Below are 17,184 nucleotides of genomic sequence, written 5' to 3'. Positions count from 1 at the left end.
ATGCTATCTTCAAATCCTCAAGTACCTTATTCCTTTCCAGTGCTGTAACAATATCTTTGATCTACATTGACTTGGCCTTCCTTTTTTCATGCCCTATATTTCCTGAACACATCATAACTAGAAATATTAAATTCCCATTTCTCTCCTTGTTTGAGCCAGATTTCTGTTATTGCCAATATATTATAATCCCTTGTTGTTACCTGTCCCTGTGACTCACCAACTTTAACCACTATACTCCATGCATTTACACACATGCACTTCAAACTCATCCTGGCCTATTTCGCAATTCTGCACCCCAGCATCAGATACCTCCTTTTCCTGAACTGCTCTTTATCTTGATGCTTTTTGCTTCTTCCAGTCCTCTGTGCACCCTGCATCTATTCTCTAATGCTTCATCCTGGTGTCCCCCCAACAGCCTGGAAAATTAGTTTAAACCATCCCACAAAGCACTAGTTGACTATATCGTGAGGATTTTGCCTCTAGCCCTATTGAGGTGCAACCACCTTGTACAGGACCTTCCTTCCCAGAATTGATCCCAATGCCCCTGCAATCTGAAGCCATCCCTTCTGCACCATTTCGACCAGGATGTGTTAACAACTCTTACCTTAATGCTCCTAAACTCACTAGCATATGGTACCGGAAGTAGTCCAGAGGTTATCACTTTTGAGATCCTGCTTTTAAATTCCTTCCTAGCTCCTGAAACCGTGCACAGCATCAGTCATTTTCCAACCTATGTCACTGGTTCAAACACGGGCCACAACCTCTGATTCCATACCTCTGCGAAGTGTGTTGCTTCCATTCAGTGTTGTTTCTCTGGTTTCAGGATAAAGGACAACACATCATGCAAGACTTAGATCAGCGGTTCCATAAATGCTTGCCTATCCAAGAGCACAAGAACACAAGAAACAGGAACCAGAGTAGACCATATGGCCCTTCGAGCCTGCTCCGCCATTCAGTATAACCATGGCTGATCTTGGGCTTCAACTCAATTTTCTTGCCTGCTCTCCATATCCCTTAATTCCCTGACAGACTAAAAACCTGTCTATCCCAGCTGTGCTGTTACTTGTTTGAGAAATTAACCTAAGGTCCCATCCACTAGGTTAATTTTACAGATTCAATGGCCTTAAGTCAAAGAACAGGGAGCTTTCCTGGTATCATTACCAGCATTGTTACCTCAGTCAAAACAAAATAAGATAGCTTATCTGATCAGGTACTTCATTGCTATGCATGGGAATTGCAGGCACAGAATACCTGCTACATTTGCATATATACAGCCACTGTGTATGGACATGGCAACTGTGGATATATCAGGTCTTCCTTCAACTAAGCATTGGGAAGCCTATAGCTACTTTACTCAACTTCCACCAAAAACTCTGTACCTTTGCCCTGACTCCCATGCCATTGTATCATCAAAGCAATGTGCCTCCTCCTCTGTAACATCAGCCACATTTGCCATCACTTCAGCCCCCACTACCAATAAAACCCCATCCCCATGTTTTTGTTAATTTCCAGGGTCTACATCTCCAATCCTCCACTTGCTGGCCTCCCAAGCTTCCCACTACACCAAGTCCAATTCATCTCAAACTTTGCTGCCCACATCCTAGCTCCACAAAGTGCTGCTCATTGACATCCACTAGATTTCCATTGCTGATACATTGGATTCAAAATTCTCATCCAGATTAACAAATCCTCCCATGGTCTTAACCCAAATTTACCTCTGAAACCCTACTCCAACCTTTAATCCTTGCCACCTGGCCTTCAGTGCATCCCTCCCCACTTCTCTGCCCCTCTTCCCATACAATGGTGGAGGGGACTTCAGCTCTCTGTACCCTGTGTTCTGGAACCCACTACCTGCAACTTTTTCATCTTATAACTTCATTTCAAAGCCTCTTTAAAAATACTACTTAATATGCCTTAGGTTATTTTTCCTAGCTCTTACAGACCGCTTGGCATCTGTTTGGCTTTGAAGCAGCACCATTACACAGATCCATTATTATATCAAAGGAATTATATAAATGCAAATATTTGTACAGCTAAATATCTATAAAATTAGGTAGGAGTGCCAGGGAAGTGAGAATGGCATGCCCATATTCACATGGCACTCTCTAAATTGTTTTCCCCTCTGTTCTTGGTGTGTTTTGTCGGACTTTTATCCTTATCACAGGCTTAATTTTCCTCAGCATACACCGTTCCCAGGCACAAGACAGTAGGTGGCCTTCCACTTCTCAGCCTGGAAAATTCCTCTCCAACCCCGTTGAAATAGTTTTATTAAAGTTACTCAAGGTTTGGTCCACTATGTGAGCACATTTGAGTGGGAGTCCACCAAATACCACATGTGGCCTCCTGACCATTTGAAGTTTTCCATTTTGGAGAAAGGTTTTGGGCGACTCTTTTTTGAGTAAATGAGAGCTGTCAGAATCAGAAGGTGGACTATTCTGGAACATAATTGGCCTGATTGTTCATTCTTTGGTATAGATGCAACATTAATTAGCAACTTTTGAAACACTGAAAATTTTGTTTCCATACCCCACGTGTTCTGAGGCTGCCTGGTGCCCTGGCACATCATAGCTATGGCAACTGAACAGTCAATTGTCCCCACCTTGCAGCACTGAATAGAATGGAGACCTCTTGGTTAAGTTCATGGCTGTTCCTCAACTACTGGGGCAAAAGCAACAGAATAAAAAATATTATAAAATAGGCAAAACAGAACAGAATGCAATCTTTCATGTTACCAGGCACTTAGCCTATTTATTGACCTTGGTTACTGTGTTCAAGAGTGTCAGAATTCATTCTGAAGAACTCCATCCTCCCACTCCAATGTCAGTGAGTGCTTCTCAAATTCAATTATTTTATTTTATTAGGAAGAACAGGTAATCTCCCCCTAAATTGAAGCAAAAAAAAAAAAGAAGCAAGGCACCCTACTTGAGAATTTGAAGAGTGTGTTTGATTTTTTTTCTAGGGGATTAATCCTTCCAGAAGCTGTTAAGCCAAACAAATGTCAAGATAGCTGTATGGACTTTTGTTTTATGTTTTACTTTTTAAAAAATCTTCATTTAACAGGCTTTCTGCACTCCTCTCCTCCTTTTTCATTGTTTTTGATTCCTTGTCTCTTTCCCCCATCTCTTCTCAACCTCCCAATCCCCGACTACAGCCTTTTGCTCCTTCCCTGAACTTAAAGTAACTTCGACTCCATTTTGTCATTTTTTTGGAGATGGCAATTTTTGAGAATTTTGTAGACTGTGGCCAGGCCTGTCAACCATTCATGGAAGTTGGTACAAATTAGCACTTGGGTGAAATTCCTTCCCTGTGTCCGTATACAGCGTATAGCTACTCTGGAGCAGCTGCAGGATACTAAAAGGAAGCATGGTACTATGTCTGAAACGGGCATTCCTCAAATGATTGAAGAATCACCCTGATAGACACATGGTCCAGAGGATCCCTCCTTCCTTGTGGGCTGGCTTTGGCCACCGTGTGCACAGCAGCCTACCTGAGATTTGGGAATCACCATGCGGAAGTATGCAGTATACCTGTTCCACCATTTCCAGGTACAGCATATAGAATCTGCCAGTTCGCTGCACTATTGTATAACCTGAAAACATGATGGGAGTTTTTGTGCAGTTCCCAAAACTGTCAAGAGTTTTCACTCAAAGTTACAAACAAAATATTTGGCTTTTGTAAATACTGAGGATTTTGGGCCAAAAAAATTTAAAAAGCATGAAATAATTGATTTTTAAAAATTTAATGTAATGTAAAATAATTGAATTTTGTAATTTGGCTTTAATCATGGGATTGCGGTTTGAGACCCACATGATTCAAGTTGAGCTGCATACTGTCAGGAAAGGAGGAGATAAATTTGAAGAGAGAGCTGGGCAGGACATTGCAAATTGTAAACTTAGTTTGACAGGACATACTGCACATCAGAAATAGCTTTTCTGCTTTATCATTGAAGGTCTCATTCGTCTGCAGGAGCTGATAACAGCTCCCTCCAGGTACAATATCCGGCTAAAAATTCGTCAACTTCCCATCGACTCGACTGATGCCAGGCCTCTCTTAAAGGAGATGAAACGAGGCAGGGAGTTCCGCGTTATATTCGACTGCAGCTACACAATGGCTGCTCAGATCCTGAAACAAGTGAGTTCCATTCATTGTCACTGCAGCTTTGTGCCAGTATTCAATTTAGAAGACTGGCAGGGTGCAATACGTTGAATACCAAAGATTCAGGTCAACAAAACTGTCAGCAGATTCACGTTTTTGGGATGTTTAGTACTTTGTTTGCATCATGTTGGTCTTTCATAATAGTGTTTACTTTTTCTGTTTTTCTGTATGTTCACAGCCTTTTCTACCCAATTTCTGGTGTTTAAGAAAAAGCTGCATGTTTTCCACTCTTGGCAGCTAGTTCACTAGTTGAAGCAACAGAACATAGCAACCACTGCATTGCAATTCTATTAAGGTCAATGACTGAAACAACAGGGTGGTTTATCTAAGTATAAAATCACTGGAAAGGAAATTCAGGCATTCTCTATAATGGGGTGGCCGATCTGGAACACCAGCTTAATAGCAGCACCAATTTACAAAATCTAAATCAACTTTTTATTGCATACATTTAGCTGGTGATGATTTTAAATGGAATTACATTGGAATTGCAGCACTGAAATTATTATTTTTTTTACAATGCTTTTGTAGCCCCACCAAGCAATTTTTTTGTTGCTGTGAATAGATGTCAGCACTTCACTATTTCTATGGACAAGACAGAGACATGTTCAGAATTAGAATTATTATTTGATATTCTGCAATTGCTTCTCCCACTGATGGTTGTTAGAATACGGTGATCAAATGTCCGCTTTGGGTACAAGCAGTGATCCAGGTGCAGACTGCAACCAGACGTGCACTCGGTCTGAGGAGTGTTTATTTCTTGACCTTTCGCTCAGCTTATTTGCATGTCACCGAACTAGCACAAGCAGATAGCATTTTAAAATGCAACTCTCTATAATAAAATATTTGTTTTAAAAAATATAATTGAGAGAGTGATAACATGGTGCAGTTTGAATAATACAATTGTAATTTGGATTGTCACAAAGAATAAGCATTTTACTCAAGAGTGTCTAGGCAGCCACTTGTGAGTAATCTGATTTTAAATAACTGCAAATGAATTAAAAAAAAAACTATACAGGATCACAAGATTGTTACCGTGCAGAAGGTGGTCATTCGGCCCATTGTGGCTGCACCAACTCACCGAATGAGCAATTCACTTAGTGCCTTTCCCCCACCTCCCGTATACCTGCATATTTTTCAAATAATGGTATAATTCCCTTTTGAATGCTTCAATTGAACCTGCCTCTACCACACTCTCAGGCAGTGCTGGGTGACCTTAACCACTCACTGTGAAAAAAGTTTTCCTCATATCACTTTTGCTTCCTTTGCTAATTACTTTAAATCTATGTGGTCTCATTGTTGATCATTTCGCGAGTGTGAAAACTTACTCCCTATTTACTTTGCCTAGACATTTGTGACTTTGAATACCTCTATCAAATCTCCTCTCACCCTTCTTTTCTCCAAGGAAAACAGCCCCAACTTCTCCAATCTATCGTCATAACTGAAGTTCCTCAGACCTAGATTGTGAATCTTTTCTGCACTCTCTCCAATACCTTCCTAAAGTGTGGCACCCAGAACTGGACACAATACTCCAGCTGAGGCCAAATTCGTGTCATTTACAAATTCAATATAACCCCCTTGCTTTTCTACTCTATGCCCCTATTAATAAAGCATAGGGTACTCAACTTTCTTAAACACACTGTCAAACTGTCTTGCCAACTTCAGTGACTTATGCGCATTTACACCCCTGTCCCTCTGCCCCTGCACCCACTTTAGGGTTGTATTCCTTATTTTAGATTGTCTTTCCATGTTCTTTCTACCAAAATGAATCACTTCATATTTTTCTGTGTTGAATTTCATCTGCCATATGTCTGCCCATTCCACCAAATTGCCTATGTCCTTTTGAAATTCTACATTATCCTCCTTACAGTTCACAATGCCTCCAAGTTTCGTAAAATCTAAAAATTTTGATATTGTGTCCTGCTCACCAAGGTCTAGGTCATTAATATATATCGGGAAAAGAAAGGGTCCCAACAATGACCCCTGGGGAACTTCACTACAAATCTTCCTCTAGCCTAAAAAACAGCCATTAACCCTGCTCTCTGTTTCCTGCCACTCAACCAATTTAATTTCCATGTTGCTACTGTCCCTTATATTCTATGAGATATAAATTTTCGCACAAGTCTGTTGTGCGGCATTGTATCAAATGCCTTTTGGAAGTTAATGTGCACCACATCGACAGCATTGTGCTCGTCAATCCTCTCTGTTAAGTTTTCAAAAACCTCCAGCAAATTGGTTAAACATAGGGCAGAATATTTTGCTCATTCGGCGGGTGTGTGCCTGACCCAAGCGAGTGTAAAATGACATTGGGCGAGTGTCCTGATGTCATCACGCACTCACGCGATAATTCGGTCGATGGGCATGCGCGGGAGTTGGCAGCGCGCCCGCCGACAATTAAGCGGCCTTGTAAGGCCATTAAAGTCATAATTAAAATAAATTTTTCGCTACCTGGCCAACCTTACGGTTGGCGGGCAGGTGAACAGACCAGGCGGCCTTTGGATTTTTTGTGAAACTTCATCCATGGGCGGGGTGAGGTTTCGATCAGTGATTTTAAAAACAAAATTTTCAAATTAATTTCTAACATGTCCCTGCTATGTGACAGAGTCACATGAGGGGACATGTTTTTAACATTTTTAAGTTCTTTATATTAAAAATCTTCAGCTCCCTAAGGGAGGCTGGTGCCTGAGGGAACTTCCGTGCTCGCCCTCCTCCCGCCACCCCCACACCTCGCCCGCAACCCCGGTAGCGCTGAGCACGCTGGCTGGCTGTTAATTGGCCAGCCAGTGTGAAATCACCGGTCGGGGCATGATCGCAGGCGGTGGTCCGTTTCGTAGCCACATCCACTCAGCCCCCCCGCCCCCCGACAACCGAAAATTCCTGGCCATGATTTTCACTTCAGAAATCCATGCTGGCTTCCCTTGATTAGCTTGCCGCATGTGTCCATGTGACTATCAATTTTTTCCCAAATTATTGTTTCTAGAAGCTTTCCTACCACTGAAGTTAAACTGACTGATCTGTAGTTGTTGGGTTTATCCTTACGTTCTTTTTTGAACAAGGGTGTAACATTTCCCAGTTCCTGGTTTCCCATTCCCCAGTGCTTTGGCACCAGCCCTGAGTCTATGAAATACTGAAAAAATTATGGTCAGTACCTTTGCAATTTCTATTCTCACTCCCCTCAGTATCCTTGGATGCATCTAATCAGTCCTGGTGCCTTATCAACTTTAAGTACAGACAGCCTATCCAATACCTTGTACTTATCGATTTAAACCCTTCTAGTGTCTGAATTACCTCCTCTTTTACCATGGCCTGGGAGATTCATCTTTCTTGGTAAAGACAGATGTGAAATGTTCATTTCGTACCTCAGCTATGCCCTCTGCCTCCATATATAAATCCCTTTATTGGCCCCTAATCAGCCCTACTCTTCCTTTTACCACCCTTTACTATTTATATGCATATAGAAGACTTTGGGCGGCAGTCTCTTTTTATACTCCATCTTTGCAGAGTCATTTATTAATTATATTAGGATACAGTAGTCGAGTAGTAGTAAACTAAAATATATATTCTGAAGTCTTTAAATGGTGCCTATTTCTGCCTATGCTCCTAACAAAAAGCTTAATTTTTGGAGCTTCCTCAAAGGCCCACAAATTGGTACAATTAGCAGAAACTCCAATCCTGGTTAAGTTGAACTGGGAGTGTGGTCAATTTTGTGGGTGGGGCCAGTTTCTAAAACTATGGGCAAGATTTTTTCATCGGCGAACGGGGGTGGGGCCCACTCGCCGACAGGTAAAATGACGCGCGGTGACGTCGGGCGGAACTCCTGATGTCACCATGCCCCATTTAAATGTTCAGGTAGGCGGGGGCTCAGCAAAATCAGCTGTGCGCCCGCCGACCTGTCATTGGCCAATTGAGGCACATTGCCTCAGGGAGATGAGTGCGCTCTTTCATGCGCATGCGGGAAAGAGTGCATTCTTGGGTTTATTGATTTCCCCCCCTGCCCGCACAGGGAGCACATAGCGCTTCCTGACGGACGTCATGCTGGGTGGGCCTTAATTGGCCCATCCATGTAAAATGGGGGCACGCCCCCGATTGGGGGGCGCCGATCGGAGGCATGCTTCTGCGCGCCTGCTCTTCAACTTCCCCCCTGATGGGGGGGAAAATCCTGGCCAATGTTTTGTAAACTTGCGCAAAAGATTGTGGAAAACTTGTGATGCGCTGTAAGAAATTTGCATTTAAAATTCTCCAATTCTTTGTGTTCGTAACACCAATTTCAGGTAATTTGTGCTGAGGAGATGACTGGGATGTTTTACCACAAGTGGCTATTTTGACAGAGACCCGAACATCATTTAAAAGGGAATGGAAAGGAAGTATTTGAAAAGAAAGAGAATACGGGGAATGGGATTTGCTTGCAGTGCTCAACTGAAGAACTGGCACATTACAGTTTCCATGGGCATTGCCTCTTCCCGTGCTGTAATTTTGATGAACTAAAAGGATTCAGCCTTTGGTTCCTGAAGCATGTTGAGTTTGCTGATCTGAATTGAGGCAGTGAGAACATTGCAATTGGCACTAGTGTCTTTGTGCTTGGAAAAGGAAAGATTACGCAAGAACAGAAAACACAAGAAATAGAAGCAGGAATAGGCCATATGGCCTGTCCAGCCTGTTCCACCATTCAATATAATCATGGCTGGTCCTGGGCTTTAACTCTGCTTTCCCACCTGCTTCCCATGTCCCTTGATTCCCTGAGAGACCAAACTTTTGTCTACCCAGCCTTAAGGATAGAGAACGATGGAGCATCTACAACTCTCTGGGGTAGCCACAGTTTGAACGCCTGGTTCTTCTCCAGTGACTTGCGTACACTTCTGGATCTCTGGCGAGGTCAGGATTGAACTTGGCTGTTCAACAGTTTGCTCACACTCCTTGCCTGGGTTCACATACCAACAGCCACTTTGCTGGTGTAACTGTTCCTCTGCACTGCTCCCCACTTTCAGGAGATGAGTAGGCATATGAGAGTGGAAGAGGGTGGTGTCGGGAGGGGAGCATGGAATCTAGCATAATTGATACAAAAGCAGCATTGCTAAAACTATAACTGCCTTTCTCTTCTTTTCAGGCTATGGCTATGGGGATGATGACTGAATATTACCACTACATTTTTACAACTCTGGTAATTAATTTTTCTCTTTTACATGAATACAAACACTAATTAATGATCAGGCAGCAAATGTTAAACATTTAATGCACACAACATATTTATTGGCACACCCCAGCTGTCTTGCACTACTGAGGAATATTCAACTGCAAACAGATAGCAAGATAAAGTTCATACCAACTATGATACTCATAGTGGGGAGGGAATATGGAGAACACAATGACAACTGAATGAACCAATGTTCTTCATTGAGTATATAAGAAGCATAGTTTGCTTGGTATAATCATTGGCACAGTGGCAACAGCAAATTAAGTCTATTAAAGTATACCACCTGCTCAGCCTTCAGAGTGGAGCAACGCCATAGCAGAGTTCATGGTGACCCCTTTTGCATTAACCAGACAGAAAAATAAGGTAAACAGCCTTGCAGCTCATTTTTGTAAAGCAGCTAGCAAAGGATTGCAGTGAGTTATTTGTCAGACATGAGCTGGTAAGTCCCACTGCTGTGATTACAAAGTGCAGTGAGACTTCACTCACACCAAGCTGCTTTTATACATATTGGGCATCTTCTAATGCACAGAGAGCAAGCACTTGGGGCCCTGAGTGAAGACGCGAGAATATCCTCCAATTAATTTTTGTTCTCAAAAATGTATCACTAGGAATATTAAAAGGTTGTGTGTGTTTGTATGGATCTATCAGTCAGTGAGCAAGGACAGTGCAGACTCCAGTACTTGATCCAATGCAAATTTCTGGTCACATATCTCAAAACCGTCAAAATCATGGGCCTTGAGTAGAAAGGTTCAGTATTTGAATTCAAACAGTGGAAAATCTCCTTGTCTAAAACAGAAGGAAATGGCAAGAAAATTGGTTTTAAAGTGTAGTTCAATTTTGTTTTATGCTGGACAAACTATTCGAGATACCATTACTTGTTGTTTGAACAGGTGATAGATGACTGGAGAATTCTATACCATTCACCTCAATGTCCCCATGTGGTAGCAAGTTCCATATTCTACCCACGCATGGAAAACATTTTTGAAACCATTCAAAAAAATTCTCTGCTATGTGAACATGATTGATTTTGAATCATTAATTCAATTTTGGGAATCGGGTAATGTTATGTTCCAGTACATTATGAACTTTCGGGCAATACTTCAAAATTTTGAACACAGATTATTCAAATGGCTGCTGAAAATCATGTGATCTTTCGCATTTTGAGCTCCAGACAGTCCTGAGTCTCGAGCAAGTACCTAATTAAATTCACAGCCATCCAGGGAATTCACATACGCTTTACTTAAGAATGGATCATCAATAAAAGAACTTCAGCATTCCAGCTGGCCCGTCTTTCTGTTTCACCATAGACAAAAGAAACTCAATGGGCAGGATCTTCTGTTCGGCATGCGGGGGCGGGCCCTGCTCGCTGACATGCAAAATGACGTGCGGTGTCGTCGGGCTTGTGTCCTGACATCACCGCACGTCATTCCGATCTTCAGTTCGGCGGGTGCGCACCGGAGTTGGCTGTGTGCCCGCTGAACTGTCAAAGGCCTGTTAAGGCCATTAATTTACTAATTAAAGTACTTGTCAGGGCTGCCCATCTAATCTTAAGGCTACGGGCAGACGAAGAGCCAGGAGGCCTTCACATTTTTCATGGAACCTCATCCATGGGCGGGATGAGATTTCATGAAGGGTTTATAAATTAAATAAAATGTTTTATGAAAGTTCATAAACATGTCCCAGCTCATGTAACAATGTCACATGAGGGGACATGTCTAATTTTATTTTTTTTATTTTTCCCACCTTTATAACTGAACTTAATCTCCCTGAGACAGCTCCCTGTCTCAGGAAGATTTCTGTGCTCTTTTGCGCGCATGCATGAAAGAGCGCAGGCCCAGACTCTCCCTCCTCCCCCCCCCACCCGCACAGGTAGCGCTGAGTGCATCCGCGTGCGCGTCACGCTGGGCAGGCCTTAATTGGCCTGCCCACGTAAAATGGCGGCATGCAGCTGATCGCGCCTGCTCCCGACCGGCCTGCCAGACGAGGAGAAAATTCTCCCCAATATGTATTAGACAAAAATGAATGGATCCCATCGACCTTCTGTTTTATTACGATGTTCCCTAATCAAACTAGACTGGTGAATTTCAACGTGTTAAACGACAACAGAGGATGTGCAATCAACATACCACCCTATTTTGGAAAAAGGACTTTGAACTTGTACAAGTCACATGGTGAGGAAGCCACTTTGTTGTCTGCTTTTAAAATAATAGCAAGAGCTGTTCTGCAGACAGAGTTCTATTAGAATGCCATCGAACCTGCTGTGAGTAATCAAAGCAGCCAAGGTAATAAACAACAATACCCTGAAAGTGGGAGTAGGACTCTTTTTCAAACCTCCCCCCGACATACACACACACATACACACCCTCCCACCACCCACACAACCTGTTCCAAATCTGAACTCACCTGAAAACCAGCCTCCTGGAAAATTGACTACATAACTTACTGAGCACCCTTTGCTTCAATGCATCTAAGGAACTACAAGCCTGCCACAAAAGAGAATGAGACAATCATAAATTGTAATTGTATGTTTTACCTTGGTCTATATCAAAGCTTTGACAGTGTGATAATGTCTGAGAGTTGAGTGGATGAGATATTGCTTTTTAAACATCCAGGACAAGCGTGTGATAATAAATAACCTTTTTTCAAATTCACAAAAAGCTTTCTGCTGGGAATATTTAAATTGGGACAATCACTCAGAGTAAGAAAACACCCAAATTTACATACAAGCGTATTCATCACAGGCCATGAAAAAGAAACGCATAAATCCTGTCCATGATAGCTAACAAAACATGAACCTCTCAGGGTTAATGATGCCATTCCTGTCCCTCTATTGGATTTCTGCTTTTGATAATTTATCCAACTCTGATTAACAACAACAATTTGTATTTATATAGTGCCTGTAACATAATAAAAAGTCTCAAGGCAATTTACAGGAGAATTATAAAACATAATGGCCCAGAACTTCCAATTTCCAAATGGTCATACCCCAGAGGTACCCCTCGATTTATTGAGGGAACCTTCGGAAGTCTCCACGCACGGAAACTGCCCGGGAAGTTTGAACTTCCGATAGGTAATTCCTCTGCATCTGGAGCCTTCCGAAACCCTGAGTTAGTCGGACACTTTGGATGTTTTTCACTTACTTCCCAGAATAGTTACCCAAGAAAGGTTGGAAGGATTGAAACCAATCCTAACTCCTGGGTAACTATACTAGTGACCCCCCCCACCCCCCACTGGCTGACTTCCCACTGAACCTGCCGACTACAACCCCAACAACCACCCAACTACACTCCCCGACATGACTACTCCCCACTGACCCAGCAACTTCCCACTGGAGCCTGACTATCCTCCTGAAGCCCTAACTACTCTCGCAACCTGCTGTCCCAACTATCCACCCCAGACTCCTTGCTGCACCCCACAAAATACCATCATGACTTACCTTACCCCCCTCATCCACTTATCTGCCACCTACCCCCTTACCTACTACCTACCACCCTATCGCATCACCTACCACCTCACCCACTCTATTACCACCTTACTCCCTCACCCACCTACCTGCCACTCTAACCCCTAACTCAATTACCCTATCCCCTCACCCTCCCACCTGCCACCCCCTGCCTCCCACCTGCCACCCTACTCCCTCACCCACTTACCTGTCACCCTACCCTCTATGTACCCTGCAGGTACAATCCAGTTGCCACTCTTCAGGAGATTTGGCCCAGTGTGACACCGGGCCACATAAAGAAATACAGTAGGTCAAATGATCAAAAGCTTGGTCGAAAAGATAGGTTTTAAGGAGTGTCTTAAAGGAAGAAAGTGAGATGAGAGATGGAAAGGTTTAAGCAGACCAGGAGGTTGAAGGTGTGGCAGAAGAGTACAGATATCTTGGAAGGTTGTGGGACTGGAGGAGATTACAGAGATAGGGAGGGGTGAGACCATGGAGGGATTTGAAAACAACAGCCCATGTTATCTGAATGAGAAGTTATCGTTAAGACATGATGAGAGCTGACCAGAAAGGAGTCTTTAAAATTATGACTGGTTTTGCTAGGCTAGATAGTCCAAAGTTAGATGCCATAAATATAAGATAGATGCTAATAAATCCAATAAGGAATTCAGGACATTCATATTTACGCTGAGCGTGGTTAGAAATTAAAACTTGCTACCATGTGGAGTGATTGAGGCAAATAGCAAAGTTGCCGTTAAAAAGTGGCTCAATAAGTACATGAGGGAAATCTAATAGAAGGGTCTGGTGGGAGGAGGCTTGTGTAAACATTACACTGGTATAGACCTGTTGGGCTGAATGGCCTGTTTTTGTGCTGCATATTCCATATAAAGCTATGTAATAAGATATTAGCCATAGATTTCTGAATATTTGCCTCAATCACTCCACATGGTAGCAAGTTTTAATTTCTAACCATGCTCAGCGTAAATATGAATGTCCTGAATTCCTTATTGGATTTACCAGCGTCTACCTTATATTTATGGCATCTAACTTTGGACTATCTAGCCTAGCAAAACCAGTCATAATTTTAAAGACTCCTTTCAGGTCAGCTCTCATTATGTCTAATGATAACTTCTCATTCAGATAACATGTTGGGCTTAGTAATTGGAGAAGGATAGACAGATCAAACAATTAAATGTAGTCCAGCAGGGCGTGGGCAGAAGTAAGTTAGAAAATTGATACAAGTCTGGAAAAACATTTTCATATCAAATCATAATGATATCTGTGCCCTGATCCACTATAATAATGTCACAATCCTGTCACAATGAAGTGCATGCTCTAGTTGTAAATGAGAGCAGCTGTTATTAACTGGGGAAAGGTTAGGGCATTATTCTTATGTATATATGAGAACCAATGTGGGAGGAAGGAAAAAGGAAACGTGCGCCTGTGTTCGCTGGGTTCTGAAAATAAAACTATGTTAAGGAAAGATTGGCTCCAAGCTCCTCGTTTAGTCAGTAATGATCACCCGGCAGGTGTTCTTTAAGATATGGAACTCTAGCATGGTCCATTTCAATGGAAAACATCAGGATCATCCTATGGTCAACTGGCCAGGCGATACTTGAGCAACATGGGAAGGCTTAATCGTTCCCTTGGTCTCATGGACAGTTGGGCAAATGAGTTGATAAAATATCACCTTCAGGACACAGTTGAGCAAATGAAAGTCAAGACAGAGATCCACACTTGATTTTTGAGTTAGGAGGTAAAGACCAGGCTGTCCCTTTAAGCTCGTTGTTAATGCATTGAGAGCTTTTCAGCCTTGAAGTACATGAGTGAATAAAGATATTGCTGCTGATGTAAAGAAATTGTAAATATATGTCCCATAATAAGATCACCCCAATACACTATGGTTCAGATCACAAGTTACTTAAAACCCGAGTGTAACAGAAATACACAGGAATCATGGGGGATAACCCATCTCATATTCTGAATATATATCCGTGAACTATAAATGGCTTCACCAAGCTACAACGCTCTGCCTGTGGTTTAATCGATCATGCAAGAATTGTTCTGCTGTAAATTTCTGAAGCTGCTGAAACTGGTTTTAACTGCTACCAATTGGAATATGTGGTAGAGGGTAAATTGTACAGAGAAATCAAGACCAGAATGGACAGTTAATGGGAAGGTCCACTGAATAATGTTCCCATCCTCTCTCCCCAGTCATTCATATACATGCAGTGATGGGTCTATGATGAGGAAGTCAATCATGTTCAAATATGAGGAGACCATTTATAACTTCTATCACAAAATGGCTTTGGTTGAACTCAGGCTGTTATTTAAGGACTCATGCACTTAGTCATAATGAAACATAATCAAGTTTGGGAGAGTGATGATGAGCCAATCACAATATAAAATTACTTGTACTAAGGTAAACCCCAAGTTCAGTAAAGTACAGGGCACAATCCAACAGCTCTAAAAAGCAAACACATGGTAAAATTCATCATGCCCCCACTCTCTAATAACCACATTTTAGCAGTCAGAATCCGAACTGACTTGAATATCCATTTTGATTTCATTTACCTCTCTCATTTGATATACCTGATTGCCCATTTTCATTTGAGATGTGAAGGGTGATGTGTTGAACGACTATTGGTACAAATTTATTTTGTTTATGTGTGCTCTGCCTGAAGGCAGGTCCTGTGCTCATTATCGGCTGATGTTTCATCCTGCACTGTTCTCTTGGCTGTTTTTGTCAATGGTGGTTTGCCGTTGCCTTCCACTTTAAGGGATGGGGTGAGGAGGACGGTCCAAAGTCTTCAGCCAGAACAGGAATTGAACCTGCATTGTTGGCATTATTCTGAATCACACACTAGCCATCTGGCCAACAGAAACTGACATACCCCCTCATTGGCACAAGTACAAAAGCAAAAATACTGGAAATCAAAATAAAAGCAGAAAATGTTGGAAATAATTAGCAGGTCTTACAGTACCTGTGGAGAGAGAAACAGAGTTAACATTTTATATTGATGACCTTTCATCAGAACTGGAAAAAGTTAGTCATGTAATAAGTTTTGCGCAGGAGAAAGGGGGTAGGAGGAGAAAAAGAACAGAGAAAGTCTGTGATAGGGCGGAGAGCAGGATAGAATAGATAACAAAATATTTCATGATGCAAGGGCAAAAGGAGTGGCTATAGGACAAGTGAAGAAGCAAAAGATGCACCCAGAAGAGGTGTGAATGGAATTTTTGGTACAGATGTGTATTTGAAATGCAAATGCATTGAATTTTGCATAAATGAATTTCAAGCATAGGATCAAAGCACACCCTAATTAATAATTGCATATCAAGTGTGTTTGTGTGTTTGTGTAGCCTTTCCCATGTTCTAGGGGTTCATAATTTCACTCTGTCAGTTCCCTAGACAGTGTCATCACAACTTCCCATTTTCAATCATGTACTTAAAAAGCACCATTAAACAAAAATGATGCTAACTGTTGACAATAATCCTTTGTAAATGATGTTTTCTTCATGATGGTAAGATCCTCTCTTTAGATGAATGTGTGGAGTATTTTAAGTTTGAATAAGATTTGCTTGGCTTAAATACAAGTTACTGCACGTTCTGTGACAGCTCAGCAACAATACATCTATGGTACCAAGATTGTTACTTTACATTTTTGCTGCGAGACTAGTGGAGCTTCCCCTACTTGTCTGCTTTGGTTAATGTTTTTCTACTGAACCAGACTCATGGGGTCCAAATGAATTGGACTTTTATGTTCAACTGAATGTTTCAGAATGGTCCCACGCTGATAGTCAAAGCATTGTGTTCAGGAGCTTGGCGCAGGGTTAGGAAGCTGCTGCCAGCTGGCACTGCTCAATGCACTCCTTTGAATAGTCAGCATGGCAGGTGGATTTTACATGGCACTTTAACCCTTGGAGTGCTTGTTCTGCCAGCTGTGTGTACAGCTATGGAAATTTATGCATCATGCATTTATTATGAAACTCAAAAAGAAAAAAAAACGAACATGTTTTTAAAATTTCCTATTTGGATTTATGTGAAGGGAAATTTGTTTAGTTGTAACTAATCTGAGAAAAAAACAATTAGTGAGGACAAGAGGTATATTTAGCCTCTTTGTAAAGCCTAGCACATAGAGGGTAACAGAAATGCAGAATTAAAAACCAGAACGATTCTTGGTTGCAACCTAGAAAAGGAACCTAGTTGGCTATTGATTAAAAAACAAATTCCTGGTAGCGATCACAAGGAATTATTCGAATATCACTGAATAGTTCAGGGGACATCTTAAATAAACCTTGATCTTTGTAACCTTGTCTAAATCCTGAGATGGGATCATGGCCTTGGATACCTCTCCTGATGGGGGGTTTGTTGCCAGCACTTGGTTCTTATTATTTTTGC

At 41.9% G+C, this 17,184-nt stretch overlaps 1 protein-coding gene across 1 annotated transcript in view; it reads left to right on the top strand.

Annotated features, from left to right (window-relative positions):
• The window catches only part of LOC144695885 (glutamate receptor ionotropic, kainate 3), a 549,188-nt gene that overhangs the window by 192,193 nt on the left and 339,811 nt on the right, over positions 1-17,184 (top strand). The window contains exons 4-5 of the mRNA XM_078566956.1: positions 3,950-4,131; positions 9,257-9,310. Coding sequence (XP_078423082.1) covers positions 3,950-4,131; positions 9,257-9,310 — 236 coding nt within the window. The remainder of the gene's footprint in view (positions 1-3,949; positions 4,132-9,256; positions 9,311-17,184) is intronic.

Source organism: Cetorhinus maximus, chromosome 21, assembly GCF_964194155.1.
Source record: "Cetorhinus maximus chromosome 21, sCetMax3.hap1.1, whole genome shotgun sequence".
Classification (NCBI taxonomy): domain Eukaryota; kingdom Metazoa; phylum Chordata; class Chondrichthyes; order Lamniformes; family Cetorhinidae; genus Cetorhinus; species Cetorhinus maximus.
This window is presented reverse-complemented; position numbering and strand designations above follow the sequence as displayed.